The following is a 16,073-nucleotide window of genomic DNA, read 5'->3' on the forward strand; positions in this document are numbered from 1 at the left end:
AAAAAAAAAAACCCAAAACAAAACAAAACAGAAAAGAAGCCTGGGTTCAGAGATAAATTTGAAAGTATCATGTACATGGTAATTATTATCAAGGAAATGGAGATCACATAGGGATGAAACACAGCTAAGGAATAGAAGAAAGCCTAAGGAAATGCCAGAGGAAACAACATTTAATGGAGAAGAGGTGAATCCAGCACAGGAGGCTGATGTCATTTCAGACTTATTCAGACTACTCATGCAAAGAATTCCTATAAGACCCTTCACCAACATCTTCCCAATGTTAACATCTTACCGCATTTGCTTTATTTTCTCTCTCTAGAAGCCCATTATCTTCTGAGCCATTTGAAAGTAAATTGCAGACATGATGTCCCTCTATCCCTCAATATTTAATGTGTATTTTCTAAAAACAAGGACACATTCTTATGTATTATTAGAGCAATCACCAAAATCAGGAAATTGACATTGATATGATACTATCAGCCAATACAGTACAGACCAAATGTCTTAATAATGTCTTTTAGAGCAAAAGAAAATCCTGGGTCAGGCAGTGTCCTCAGCTGCCACTTCTCTTTAGTCAGAGGAGTGCCTTTAGATGTGACACAAGTGCTGCTACTCCAAGGTTCCCTGACCTATCTCATGAGAATTTCAGCCAGGCTTTTCTAATAAAAGAAGATGCTTGGGCCCTTGGGGACCTCTAAAGAGCTGTGATTCATTGAGAGTACAGTAGACCTAAGGCTGGTGGAAGAGCGATAATCTTTGAGAGAAGGCTCTCCCCAGATTTAAGAAGTGCCCTTAGTGAAAGAAGTAGCTGCAGGAAAAGCAGCGCGTACCAACGTGATAGACAGGTGGATGCCAGCAGCAGGAAGCTGAGAGGGTCCCAGAGGGAGACCATGTGACTCTGGGAAGTAGAAGGGGAAGTGTCACAGGCCTATTCTTTGAGGAGAGGAAATCCCAAGATCCTACAACTTGGGAATGTATCTGCAGCCAGCCTGAACATCTCTTCACCCATGCCCCTGCAGCATGGTTTCTGTCAAAGCTGCCATCAAGAGGGTAGGGAAGCCATCAGCACCCTTTCCAAAGTACTTCCTGTCCCACCAAATATGCTGGTCTACCATGGAGCTACATGCAGTTCTTTCTGAGACAATGGGGGAAATTTGAATATGGACTGGGAATTAGATGGTATCAGGGGATTATTGCTAATCTTATTATGTGTGGTAAAGGCAAATGGAAACGTCTTTTCTGGGAGTTTACTATTCTGTCAACTTTTGTGTAGTTTGATGATTTTCATGTAAGAAGAAAGAAACATAGGTCACATCCCCCAGTGTTTGGGTTCCAGGACAATGTGAATGATACCTACTGTCATACCCCAAATCATCATTGGCTGCAGCAATCAGGCACTGTCCCTCTGATGCTCTGACCCCAGTTTGGACTCAGAAGCTGGGGAACAGCCTTAGTTCAAGGGTCTTGGGCCTTGTGTTGACCGTTAGCCCCCCAAGTCTTATCACTGCTTCTCCCAGGAAGCCTCTTGAAATGTCAGACAAACACAAGTCCTGAGGGCCCTGCCTGACCTGTCAGAGTTCTTCTGGTGAGTACAGATTCTTTCAATCCCCTGAGACCCCTTACTGCACCACACAGCCATTTTAAACAGCTTTCAGCTCTCACGTGCTATTTGAATCTTAATTCAAATGTCAGCCCAGGAGAGCACGCTGAGCAGGCCTGTGACAAGCTCATGCCATCTGCATTAGTATTTTCCTCCATCATCTTGACAGTTGAGAGTTGGCAGTATTACAATTCAGACGACACTCTGCGTTTGAAAGGAAAATTATAGTTTTTCAGAATGCAGCTGGTGTGTGAGTGAATAGGGTGAAGTTTCTTCTATGAAGGCTTTTCCTCATTTTATGATATGAAAATAATAAAATGTAGATTCAGCGTGTGATTCTTACTTTACAAGAACCACCAAAAGGCACAGAATTTTTGGGACAAACGCAAACAAAGCATTCTGTTCCACAGTAATAATTTTAATAAAAAGCAAAAACAGCAAAACAATCATTTATAAATGATTTCTTCTCTGTTGGAGAAGTTAACACTGTTATTGCCGTATAAACCACTTGGAAATGAGCTACTTTGGTGGTGCCTAGTTAAGATGTATTCTTTTCAGCACATTTTGATTTTGCCAGTTAGGCAGGAAAATCTACAGTCCACTTTTCTGGAGGGAATTTAGCTGAACTACTGCCCACAGGTGAGAGTGAACTTTACAAATCACTCCAATAAGTTGAGTAGCAAAGTAAGCAGATTTCTCAAGGGTTAAAACCACAGAAATTAAAACAAGCAGAGAAGCAGTCTTTTGGGTGTTAAACTTCATGCCAGTTGTGCACATTACACTAGGACACTTGCTTCCGAGAAATACAACACAAATGCTACCTCCTTGGAACTAAGATGTTTCAATGCTTATGTGTGTCAATTTCTTCTTTCTGTCGCCCAGTGGCAGTGGTGTGCTGACACATGTTTAACAACCAGCTCTGGGGGAGGGGGTCTTGATGTAGAGTGTTTGCCAATCTCTGTAGTGTAAATACTCTTAATAGGTCTGATTCTCCAGCTACTGATGTGATGTCACTGAATGGTCAGGTTGGGAAGAGATGTGCACTAGTACGCCATTATATTGTAGCACACCATTCAAATACAATGATGTCAGTATCCTCAAGTACACAGGTAACAGTAAACTAATTAGAAAGTGATGAGTTTTGAGTATTTATTACCTGTTTTTAATATACTTAATTGTAGGTTAATATAACCTCTAATGGTCACTGTGTGGTCACTGTAGCTGTGTTCACCAACCAGCTTACAAAATTCCTGAAAATTTAACAATCCACTCTCATGGGCCAGTGCAAACCACTTCAGCACACCACTGGAACGTGGGACAAGGGGGGGACTAAGCAAACCAGGCACCTGCCTAGTCCTTCCTCCACAGTGACCTTTATCATCTCTGCAGAATGATTAAGGGCTCTAGCTTTCCCCTTAGAGGAGATCAGTGTTCTTCTAAACAGGAGATTATGGGAGTCCCACTCCAGACAGGCCCAGGACAGCAGAATTTTAGCTGCTTTATTAGTTAGTTTCATCTGATCTCAGGGCTGTCATCCCTGCCAAGTCCAGATGGTGCTGTCGGACTATCAGAGTTTCCCACACAGCCCCCCAACCCCCAGCCTTCTGCAGTCCCCTCACCCTCCATTTGACAGGTTTAATTCACTTCCCTGGCACCTCCTCCTTCCATTTGATGCGAAGCCAGCAAACCTAATACAGGAAGAGCCAAAAAACCCAGGTGCTAAATCAACCAAGGTCAGGCTGCTTTCCAGGTCGGCTTTCCAGCCTCCCCGTTGTCTGAGGCAGTCTTTCCTCCAGGATTTTTCTTAGCCAAATATGTTCGCTCTACCTTGCACATAGCATCATAGAATCTTAAAGATGGATGGGACCTTCCAGTCATTATGCCTGAACCACAGCATGCTTGAGCTGCCGCCAGCCCTATCCCCAACAGCTCTTTTTCCCAGCTGTAAAGCTGCTGTCTGCCAGCTTTTATCCCTTGGCACTGAGCCACGATCTCAAGAAGGCGATGCTTGTGTTGCTCACAGTGGGGGAAGCAAGAGGAAAGGAACCTATGGAAAGCCAGGCATGCGTTTAAGTGCTACACATTCCAGTGTGTGTTTATTTATCACATTTGTAGGTGACAAAATTAAGGTTTAACAAGTTGAAGTAAAGTGCCCCTGGGTCACACAAGCTTTAAGTTACCTGGATTTGAACTGGATTGACTCAAACTAGTACCATTCACATTAGTCCATGCTGCCTTCTGAAAGGCGTGCCCCTGATGAGTGGTGAATGTGGTTGTTGTGATGCCTGGCTTGTGTCGTGGGAATAAAAGATGCATCACCTTAAGAGATGGCACTCAAATTCCCTTTGAGGAGGGAACTGTCTTTGTTCAGGAAAACGCTTTTAAAAAGCCACCCATGGTAAAAGGTGAAGTTGTGACGGTAAGGGTGTTGGCAGAAATCAAATTAAGAAAAGGAATGGCTATCCATCCTGCTGTACGTGAGAATACAAATGGATCTGGTTTGTCCCAAGGACAGGAGATGGGGACCATGTGGAGTGGAAGGTGAGTGAGAATTCTTCCATATTATATAAAAAGAACATTCTACGAATGGGGTGCGGAGTCTGTACTGTTGTAGCATCTGCCATTCCTTCCCACATCACTGAGACACACACAGGCACATACACTCACTCACTTGAATTTTGCTATGTGGAAATGGGAAAGGGAACTGAGCTTCATGTCTCAGCTGATGCATTGTTTAAAATGAGGTAGCAGAAGTGTGGAGTCAGCAGTGGCTGCAAAAATATGTCTCTCAGAAATCACAGAAATCTAGAGGTTCAGGATCAGAGCCCAGTTATCAGACCTTTCTGGATCTCAAGAGGCAGGGAGTCCTCAGCTGACATTTGGGTTACAACAGGGATGAATCTGTGCCTAATGTCTGGTTGCAAGGGGGACACACGGTGGAACAGAAAGTGGGAGGAAACTTTGGACCTTGTTGCTGATTGAAACTGGAGCATGTGCATCAAACAGAGTTTCTTCTCGGGTGTGCCTAATGCAATAGGTTTAGGAGCTGCAAACCGCTGGGATCCAGGACATTCCGCAGTGAGGGAACATCAGCCGAACTGGAGCCAAATAAGCTTTCAGTTAGCTTGGCATGGGCTTTCTTCCTCACATCCCACCACTGAAAGTGTGGGGTAGAGTTAAATGATCTTGGCTGTTCTAAAGACGGCGCAGGCCATGAGCCAGCTTGCATCATGGAAATATACATGCCTTTGCAGCTCTCACCTAGAAGCCATCCAAGTGCTAAACCCTTGATGGCTGGCGCATCAACACCGTGTTGATCCAGAACAGAGGCTCATCATGAGCGGAAGAGGCAGGGGGTAGGCCCAGGATGACAGCATGTGCTAGATTCTAGGGAGGGATGGAGCTACCTCCAGCAGGATGCCAAACTGGATGAGGAATCAGGTCACTGAAGTCCAGCCTTGCTGTTGACTGGCAAGGGACCATGGCCTCTGGAACTAAGATTCCCTATTTATAAAATAGGGGACTAGACTGGCCTCCAAAATGCTATTTCCATGGCCTCAAAAGGGCCTTATAAGCGACTTTCTTAGTGTTGCCCTGGAGCTCCAGAGAACATAAACCTCACAGCGAAATTACCAAACCAGGTTGGAATGCCAGCGCAGGGCTTGGGATAGTGCATGCTGGCACAAGAACCGTACCTGGAGAAGGAAATGGAAAGGCTCAACAGAAGAAAGTTTTCACATTCAGCCCTGTGGTTTTAGGAGGGAGGGCTGCAGAGTCTAGCCATAGACTTGGAATGGAGGCATGATTTAGTTTTAAGAAAGGATTAAAACAGCATATCCCTGAGAAGGATGGTCTTGCAGGTAACATTTTAAAGTAACAATCTGTACTGATCTTGAGTCTCAGAGGTAGAGTCAAAAATAGTCCCAGATCTACGAACATTCACTTTAGGGACAGTGACAAATATGACTATTATCAGCGCCCTTCCCAAGACCTCCACTCAGACTAATGGCAAACAGGCTTAATTCCAGTTGCAGAGGAAAATATTAAGCTGTAGTGCCTGGACTAATGCTGGATTTACTCTCCGACCTGACTCCTTAAACTGACCTGCTAAAGCTGTGGCTCCAGGCTATGCCTGCACATAGTATTTTGGTTCATTAGCCTCTGGGGAGGTCAACTTTTATTTGGGTGGTTCTCAAACCCCTCAGCTAGCTGCTTACATCTTTCCCAGATTTGCATTCAGTGTTCTCAAGACCAGCATTCCTCAGGATTTAAAGAAGGGAGGAAGCACGTCTCTCCCACTTCTCCAGGGTGGATGGAAATCCATGCATCTCATTATCTTTATACAGAATAGCTCAAAGACATCTACCTCTAATCAATACATATTCATGATTCTGTCATTAAAACAGCCCAAAGAAGAGCCATTTTCTCCTTCTTCCTTCTAGAATTCCAAATGATCCCAATTTTTTGTTTCTTTCACAAAACTGTTCCAGACCTTTCCCTTTCCTCCTCCCCTGGTCCCCATGGTCATGGAATCTCCTTTTAGCTCGAGGCCATGAGCCTGCAATTATGACACTAGTGGCTTATAATCCACTTATATTGTTTCTGAGATCCTAAAGACCTAAAGTGCCAAATCCTCATTCTGACAACCCCATACCCGATCAGAAAAACAGCATGAAGACATTTTTCCCAAGTGCAGAATCATGTATATTCTGAGTGACTGAGCTATTGGCATTCAAGTTTTTACCAGTTTCAAGATGCAACCACCAGATAATGGAAGACCATATACAGACACCGCAATCTATGTTACATAAGGAAGACTTCGTTAGTTGATTTACAAGAGTAGAGAGTTTCAGGTTATATACGATAAATCCAGAAGGCTGTTTGAATACACAAAGAGCCTTATTCCTTTCAGGTCTTAAGTTTCCCTGGCTGGAAGTGAGGCCTCCGAGAAGCTGCATTCCTTTCTCAGGGCCCCTACCACTGTTTAGTGTGCTAATGCCAAGAATTCATGGCCTTTTCCTTTCTTAAGGAGTGATGGGAAACTGCTATAAAATCAGATGTGGGAGGTGTTCTACTACTATTAACTTACATGCACCAGTCTCTTACTTAATTACTTCAGCCTCAAAGAGGTAAATGAGGCATTTTCTCTATCTGAATGAAACATGGAGACACAGAGTTCCTGTGATTGCACAAGGTCAGCTGTTCAAGTGGAGAGCCAGAACCAGGCTCTGGCTCTGTACCCCATGTTCCTTCAGCAGGCCTGTGGCCAGCTGTGACAAGTATAGCCTGGCCACCTGGCTGAGGCTCGCAGAGCCCACAGCCAATGTGGTATGGGAAATCCTGGACTGGGGCTGGTTGTGGTCCAGCTGTGATCCGGCTTTCTCCACTTTTAGACAGGGCTGGTGCCAGGCAATGAAGCCAATGACTACAGATGTCACTCACAGCTGGAAAATGGGCCTCCTTTGGCAAAGGAATCTGGAAGCTCTCTAGCTGCTCTGCTCAGGCTGGGGTCCTGCTAGCATCCTTTTTAGATAAAGTGGGGAGAACAGATTCACACCAAACAGTGGAAATGAGGGAATGCAGCTTCCAGACGGTCATCACTTGATTCAGAAGTTTGCACAGAAAGTGTTACCAATTCCAGTGAGAACAAACCTAAAGCTGTCCGTCTTTTAAAGCCACCCTGAGTGGTAAAGATAAGGTATATGTCATAACCTATATAAAGGTGAAGTATTATCATTTTTCAACTCTACAAGACACATTACTAGGATTACAGTCAGTGGCATGCACCTTATGTTGGACTGCATTTAAACTACAACTGTGTAGTGTGACATCTCCATTACATGGCACCGAACATTTGTCAATTGTACAACTATTACTTGGTGGGACCTGGTTTTAACTACAATACTTTAAAAGCCAATTTCTATTTAAATGTGTTATGAAAAAATACAATAGCTTAACTTTATACACATTTTACATTTATGGCAGAATAAGTACAGTAATATCTGCACCCTAATGGGTAGTGTTGCCTTCGAAGTAGTTACCTTGGGAAGATGTATGTTTGTTCCAGTGAAGCTGACCTTACATAGAACATTTCTAGAACCCTCTTTAGAAACTGTCAACTTGTAAGGGTCTTCAGTGTTGTAAATCTTTGTCATTTAAGGGTAGATCTATTTCTTGAGGAATTATCTTTTTTTAACAGCTAAGGAGCATTAGAAAATAAGTCTGCTAAATAAAATGGATGATGAAGCTCAGGATTACCTGGGTGGGCAGGAGGAAGGGTTGGGATGGATAAAACACAAGGTCTGACTATAAAGTTGTGAGGCCTCTTGACTTGCATGGTTTCAAAGGTAATCCCAAAGAGGAACCCTAAGTGTTCTTGGCGCATGCAACATCATGGAAGTAACTCCAATTATGCTAACTCTTGAGTGCATATGTTCTAGTGTATTTGGTTAAAAAGGTAGCTTTGCTCGCATTCAGTCATACTTCATATAAGCAGAAATGGAAAATTCCATCTCTGTGATTTCTCCCATGGGAAAGATCTCATCTACTGCTTAATTAAAATGAAAAGCACTTGGTGTCATGTCTACATTAGCCCCCTCAAAATGTGCAATGAGTAATTCCTGATACCTGAATCTTCCCAGTTTGGAAAAGTGGGCAAGGACAGGTGTCTGGATCCTAGATAAAAGTAGAATTTCAAGGGGATTGGAGTGTTTCCAATGGCTCCTATCTGCTCATACACCCACTCATACAAGGAAACCTCCTACAGCTAAGCAGTACACAAAGTTTCAGGCAAGGAGGGGAAAAAAGATGATCTCCAAGTTGCTTTCTATGGTTAAAACCCACTGGCTTCTGGATGACAAGTGAACAGAGTCCATTGAAAAAGAAAGTCCATGGTGTTAGATTCTAGTGCACGCTTAAGAAATAAAGTGTGTGGCCACTAGCTCATTGAAGTGCATTTCCAGCTGAGGCCAAAGGCAGCAAAGGTGCAAGAAGCTGCTGGAGCTGACATTAGTTGAAGCAGGGTCTATAAATTCAGGGTGGCAAAGCAATTTGTAGAAAGGCCCAGTTACAAAGCAGGACATTTGCCAACCTGTGAAGTCAAAGAATGTTCAATCTCACTTTCTACAAAGTGCTTCATTGAAAATGCTAATGAGAAAGCTCCCTAAAACACCATATCCTGAGTGTCAGAGAAATAGGGTCAAGATGGTGATTGATGGGGAGCAGATATCGATCCTCTAATAGTGTTTGAACTGTGTATTTTCCAAGCATCACATACACACTTAGTGAAGAATGTATTACTGCAGTCACATTCCACCTTGTCTGCACATGCTTCCATCCCGTGGTTGCTTTTGAGTACATATTTCCAAGAGCCATTTGGAGTTAATGGATTCTACTGCTAAGAGTCAGAAGCAGCAGCAGCAGTCAGTGCCTTAAAGTCAGCCGTAATAGCCACGTGCTCACGGCAGACATCAGTCTCCTATTGATCAGTTGGGACGTTGTTCTTGGTGACTGTTTTTATATTTGTCTTTGTAAAAACCACAAAGCTAGGCCATTTGCTTAAATCATCATTAGAAAAAATGCTGAGTGCCCAGATGGGATTTCTAGTTTCTGTGCAAATGAAATCACATTAGTCCAGATTTTATTCACTCAAAACTACTAGGGAAGCAGTAGGATTTGGTTTAAATGCTGCCAAAAAGCAGGAATTCACTTAAGTTTTAATTCAGAAGCAATCCTGTTGTTAATGTTGTAGCCAGGTTCGGGCAGCATGGAGGGTGGGGCCCCCATTGTGCTTGCTGAGGAATCCCGGATCTCTCCCAGTTCAGGCTCACTTTCACTAGAGGTAGACCCACTGTTGATGGTATAGACACTCTCTGCAACTCCCTGAGCTGAAGCACAGCCATCTGGCTCGTTCTTTTCCCTCGGACTCGACAGTCCTGGGAGGACAGCCATCTTCCCAGTCTGCCTATTTGGCAGCAAGGACATGGTATAGTCTGCAATGATCCCACCCACATCTAAGTTGCACGCCTGGTCAAAGGCGAGGAAGCCGACATTAGCGTTTGCCTCACACACCACAAAGGAGCCATCGTCCATGATAAGCAGATCAATGCCACAGAAGTCCATGCCTAGGATGTTGGACACCTGAATGGCCAACTGCTTGCCTTGTTCTGTCAGCGGGCACATGACGCCTACGCCACCTGTGGGGAAAGCACAGGGGTGTAAAGGTGACAACTGAGAAGTCAAATGACTTTGAAGAAGGGACAGGGGTCTGCCCAGGAGGGGCAGACAGAGAGGCTCGAGCATTAATCGCGAAAGGTCTGGACGGAAATCAGTACCCGCTTTGGGAAAATAATACAGTCTTTTTTTTTTTTTTTTAGACGGAGTGTCACTTCGTCCCCTAGGCTGGAGTGCAGTGGTGCGGTCTCGAATGACTGTGATCTCCACCTTCTGGGTTCAAGCAATTCTTCTGCCTCAGTCTCCTGAATAGCTGGGACAATAGGCGCCCGCCACCGCGCCTGGCTAATTTTTTTGTATTTTTAGTAGAGATGGGCTTCACCATATTGGTTAGGGTGGTCTTGAACTCCTCACCTCAGGCAATCCACCCACCTCAGCCTCCCAAAGTGCAGGGATTACAGGCTTGAGCCACCATGCCTGGCCTATGGTCATTTTTTATCTAGTCTTAAAAATGTCGATTTCCTCTGACCCAGGCATCCCACTATCAAGGGAATAATCTTATGTATGGGGGGGGAAAAGCTTTATGCACAAAGATGTTGATGGCAGTATTATTTAAAATACAAATCATAGAGCCAGGTACATGACAGGCACTCAATAAATATTCAACAAATATTGAATAAAGAAATACAATAGAGAAAAACAGTGAATTTTACATCCATTAATAATAATGCCAGCTGGGTACAGTGACTCACACCTGTAATCTCAGCACTTTGGGAGGCTGAGGTGAGAGGACTGCTTGAGGCCAAGAGTTTGGGCTAGCCTGGACATCATAGCGAGACCCCATCTCTACAAAAAATAAAAATAAAATAAAAATAGGGGGTATGGTGGTTAGCTGTAGGGTTCCTCCCACCCCTAAGCCTCCTAAGTAGCTGCAGTCCCAGCTACAGTCCGAGCTACTTGGGAGGTTGGGGTGAGAGGAACCCTAGAGCCCAGGAGTTTGAGGCTACAGTGAGCCATGATCATGCCACTGCACACCAGCCTGTTTCACAGAGTGAAACTCTTTTTCAAAAATAAAAATAAATAATAGTGCCCACAGAGAGCTTGTAATCACATGGGAACACAGGGGATTTAAGACTCTACAATATGGCTGGGTGCAGTGGCTCACGCCTGTAATCCCAGCACTTTGGGAGGCTGAGGTGGGCAGATCATCTAAGGTCAGGAGATCAGTCTACACCAGACTGATCAACATGGAGAAACCCTGTCTCTACTAAAAATACAAAATTAGCCAGGCATGGTGACGAATGCCTGTAATCCCAGCTACTCTGGAGGCTGAGGCAGGAGAATCACTTGAACCCGAGAGGCAGAGGTTGCAGTGAGCCAAGATTGCACCATTGCACTCCAGCCNAAAAAAAAAAAAAAAAAGACTATACAATGTGACCATAACTAGGCAAAAAGAGATTTCTCAGAAGAAAAGACTGTAAGTTACACCAAAATATTAACAGTTGTTTTCTCTAAATGGTGGGGATGATAAACACCTTTTTCATTTGACTTTGCTGTGTTTTCCAAGAACAATTTTTTTTGGATAGTCTTGCTCTGCTTGCCCTGTCACTCAAGGCTGGAGTGCAGTGGCACGATCTAGACTCACTGCAACCTCCACATGCTGGGTTCAAGCGATTCTTCTCCTGCCTCAGGCTCCTGAGTAGCTGGGATTACAGGCGCCCACCACGATGCCTGGCTAATTGTTGTATTTTTAGTAGAGACAGGGTTTCACCATGTTGGACAGGCTAATTTCAAACTCCTGACCTCAGGTGATCCGCCCACCTTGGCCTCCCAAAGTGCTTGGATTTCGAATGTGAACCACCGCGCCCAGCCATATTTTCCAAATTTTCTACACTGAGAATGTATTCCTCTTAAGAATAGAACAAATACAATTAACTTATTGATTTTTAAGGAGGGAGAGATGGCTCTTTCTGCCATCTTTCTGTGCTACCATAATGGTGTATGTCAATGCCCTGGCTGATACTCTCGAGAGCATCACCAATGCCGAAGAGAGAGACAAACACCAGGTTCTTGTTAGGCCATGCTCCTAAGTCATCATCTGGTTTCTAACTGTGAAGACAAAGCATAGTTATGCCGGCAAATCTGCATCACTGATGATCACAGAGCTGGGAAAACTGTTGTGAACCTCGTAGGCAGGTTAAACAAGGGTGGAGTGAACAAACCCTGTCTGATGTGCAACTTGAAGATCTAGAAAAATGGCAGAATAATCTGCTCCCATCCCATCAGTTTGGTTTCACTGTACTGACAACCTCAGCTGGCATCACAGCCATCATGGCCTGTGAAGAAGTAAGATGAAAACACACAGGTGGGAAAATCCTGGGATTCTTTTACTAGGGATGTAACACATATTAATATTTATAAGTAAAATGCCTTAATGGACCAAAAAAAAAAAAAAAGGAGAGAGAGAGACAGAAACAGAAAGGACTGAGACAAAATTCTGTACGAAGGACAGAGAGACTGATTGCTCTTACTTTGCTAAAAAGCTAGGACTTCAGATTTAACTGTCTCCAGTTAGCCTCCTTGGAAAGATTTAAGAATTATATTCTCAGGTCCAATAACTAGTGTCTTTACCTTAACACTGTTCCTTCCCATAACACTGTATCTAAAAAAGGCTAAAAAACAGTTTTAAAATGGCTCACTAAGAAAACTAATGTGGATAAATTATAAAACCACATGATTACTAATGAATGGATTTTGTAAGGTAACTAAAAAAGTAAAAATAACACACGCGGTTCAATACTGTGATACTAAACATGATTATCATTAAAATGGGCTGGGCATGGTGGCTCATACCTATAATCCCAGCATTTTGGGAGGCCGAGCGGGGTGGATCTCTTGAGGCTAGCCTGGCCCACATGATGAAACCCTGTCTCTACTAAAAATACAAAAATCAGCCAGGTGTGGTGGTACATGTCTATAATCCCAGTTACTCAGGTGGCTGAGACATCAGAATCACTTGGAACAGGGAGGTGGAGGTTACAGTGAGCCGGGATCATGCCACTGCATTCTAGCCTGGGCAACAGAGCAAGACTCTGTCTCAAAAATGAAAAAAAAAAGGCCGGGTGCGGTGGCTCAAGCCTGTAATCCCAGCACTTTGGGAGGCCGAGACGGGTGGATCACGAGGTCAAGAGATCAAGACCATCCTGGTCAACATGGTGAAACCCCATCTCTACCAAAAATACAAAAATTAGCTGGGCATGGTGGCGCGTGCCTGTAATCCCAGCTACTCAGGAGGCTGAGGCAGGAGAATTGCCTGAACCCAGGAGGCGAAGGCTGCGATGAGCCGAGATCGCACCATTGCACTCCAGCCTGGCTAACAAGAGCGAAACTCCGTCTCAAAAAAAAAAGAAAAAGAAAAAGAAAAAGAAAAAAGAAAATGAGATAGCATGTAAGACACTTAGTAGTGTGTCAGCTTGAATCTGTCAGCTTGAATCTGGCATTTGACTCCATCACACCACTTTATCACAGTATCTTACAATTATCTTTTTTTTTTTTTAAGAGATAGGGTCTCATTCTGTTGCCCAAACTGGGGTGCTATGGTGCAATCATAGCTCACTGCAGCTTCACACTCCTAGGCTCAAAGGATCCTCTCACCTCAGCTTTCTGGTACTACAGGCATGTGCTAGTACACTTGGCTAACTTTTAAAAAATTTTCTGTAGAGACAGGGGTCTCGCTTTGTTGTCCAGTATGGTCTCAAACTCCTGGCTTTAAGTGATCTTCCTGCCTTGGCTTTCCAAAATGCTGGGATTACAGGCATAAGCCACCACACGTGGCCCATATGTCTTCTTTATGGGATCACATGCTACCTGAGGGCAGGGGCTCTCTCATAATCTCTACACTCTCGACATCTATCACAGAGTCTGTTCCTGGAAACACCCAATGACTATCAATTAAAGCAGTGCCAGATAGCACCTAAGCCTCTTTATCAGTCACTGGACTTGGAATATCCTTCTGGTGATTTAGGAAATCTAGCAATTTAGGAAATCAAACTAGCAATTGTGATTTTTTTTCCTATTACCAACATACAAACTAATTCAATGAGGCTGACAATAATTTTCTGTGATGGGGACAAGAACTTATATTCCTCTTGGAATATCTCCATTCAGCACAACAGAAAACAAACACTATCAACAGGTTAATGGGATGTGTTTATGCATGCAACCAAAGCATAAACCGTAGCTAATAGCATCATACAAAAAAGGAAAACATTTCCTGTTAAAACATAAAAGGAAAATATGATACTTCTCCTGTCATGACTTTAGTTTAGACTCATTATTTTTTGCCTGAGTTGTTGCAACAGCTTCAAAACTCACCTCCCTACCTCCCATCTTATGCCTTTGCTCCATCCTTTACCTAAATGGGAGTTTTTCTCCAGCGTCGGTCTTCATGTCACTCTCTGTTTTAAGTCTTAACACCTAGAGGATAGGGTTCAATCCTCCATGTCCTGACACTCTTTGCCTGACCTCTGCCGCAGCACTTAACACTCATATGCTCCCCTCCTGGACTGCTTGCTGCCACAGGAAAGGGTTTGTTCCTCATTCTCATCTATGAGATCCTGGTGTCTAGCAGAGGGTCCGACAAGACAGTAGGGATCGATATATATTTGCTGAATGAGTCCAAACACCCTAATAACACCCTGCACTTTTATACCTTACCGAGAGAGCAGTTGCTCTGCATCCGTCCATCAGTGGAACAGCGAAGCATAGAGCCTATGACTTGGCCCCCTACCACCACCACCCGGATGTCCTTTCCATGGGACTCCTTCACATACTTCTGGAACAGGTAGGGCACATCATGGCGGATCAGATGGCAGATGTCAGAGAGGTGATGTTTATCTCTTGCCAGAAAAACAGCTTTTCCTTTAAGAAGAAAGACAAAGAGCGAGATGAGGGATTAGAGAAGCCTCTGGACACTGTTCTTGCCATTTGGCCTCCTTGTCCACAAAGTCATCAGTTCTCTCTGAACTTGCCTCACTTTGATCCCTTCTATTTCTCTGCTAGACTTTTGCTGCTGCTTTTTTTTTTTTTTTGAGACAGAGTCTCACTGCAACTTCTGCCTCCTGGGTTCAGGGGATTCTCCTGCCTCAGCCTTCTGAGTAGCTGGGATTACAGGCACCCATCACCATGCCCAGGTAAGTTTTGTATTTTTTTTTGAAGAGACAGGGTTTCACTACATTGGCCAGATGGTCTCAATCTCCTGACCTCATGATCCACCCATCTTAGCCTCCCAAAGTGCTGGGATTACAGACATGAGCCACCGCACACAGACTGACTTTTTCTTCTTATCAAATGACCAATGAACCTTACTTTCCCCTAACTTTCCTCAGGTCCTAATACCCTTTCCCTTCACCATCACTCTTTTTGAAATGACATAATGATATATTCCAGAAACACAAAGAAAGAGCCAAAATAGAATCCCAAGGATCTAATCAATTCAGTTCAAAAAACAGTTAATTAGCATCTCCCATCACCCCCCAGGATGCTGATTAGGCAGGGTCTACATCTAACTCATTGTTAAAAAATTCCCCGAACTTAACACTGGGCTATATGCACAGGGAAGATGTCAGTTAATGTTTGTAGAACATAATTTATTGAACATACTTTAGAGAAATTCCAAGTCTGGATGGAGAGAGATTCAAAAAAAAGGTAGCACAGTGTGATACAACATCAAGAGAGGTCTATGCGTAATTCTTTCGGAGCTCAAAGGAGGGAACCACTGACAGGCATCCTTCCCTTTAGACATAAAGTTGTTACTTGGCTACACCATTTAATTCTGAAAGGAATGGCCTCTGCCTCTACTAATCTCTGCAGAAAGCATTCCTTCTTGATTCTGAATTCTTTTTTTTTTTCTTAGACGGAGTCTTGCTCTGTTGCCCAGGGTAGAGTACAGCTGGCACGATCTCAGCTCACTGCAACCTGTCTCCCAAGTTCAAGTGATTCTCCTGCCTCAGCCTTCCGAGTAACTGGGATTACAGGTGCCCACCACTGTGCCAGGCTAATTTTTGTATTTTTAGTAGGGACGGGGTTTCACCATCTTGGCCAGGCTGGTCTTGAACTCTTGATCTCATGATCCCCAGGCCTCAGCTTCCCAAAGTGCTGGGATTACAGGTGTCAGACACTGCATTGGGCTTAAATTCTTTCTGTTCAAATTGCCTACACTTTTGTTATTATTTAGTATTAGCATTTTTTTTTTAAGGCAGTCTCGCTCTGTCACCCAGGCTGGAGTGCAGTGGTGTGATCT

General features: G+C 43.9%; 1 protein-coding gene across 1 annotated transcript in view; it reads right to left on the reverse strand.

Moving 5' to 3' along the window:
- Positions 1-1,997: 1,997 nt before the first annotated feature.
- Positions 1,998-16,073, reverse strand: part of RIMKLA (ribosomal modification protein rimK like family member A) — a 42,197-nt gene continuing 28,121 nt past the window's right edge. The window contains exons 4-5 of the mRNA XM_017541777.2: positions 14,489-14,692; positions 1,998-9,795 (exon numbers count right to left, since the gene is read on the reverse strand). Coding sequence (XP_017397266.1) covers positions 9,305-9,795; positions 14,489-14,692 — 695 coding nt within the window. The 3' untranslated portion in view covers positions 1,998-9,304. The remainder of the gene's footprint in view (positions 9,796-14,488; positions 14,693-16,073) is intronic.

Source organism: Cebus imitator, unplaced genomic scaffold, assembly GCF_001604975.1.
Source record: "Cebus imitator isolate Cc_AM_T3 unplaced genomic scaffold, Cebus_imitator-1.0 Scaffold136, whole genome shotgun sequence".
NCBI lineage: Eukaryota > Metazoa > Chordata > Mammalia > Primates > Cebidae > Cebus > Cebus imitator.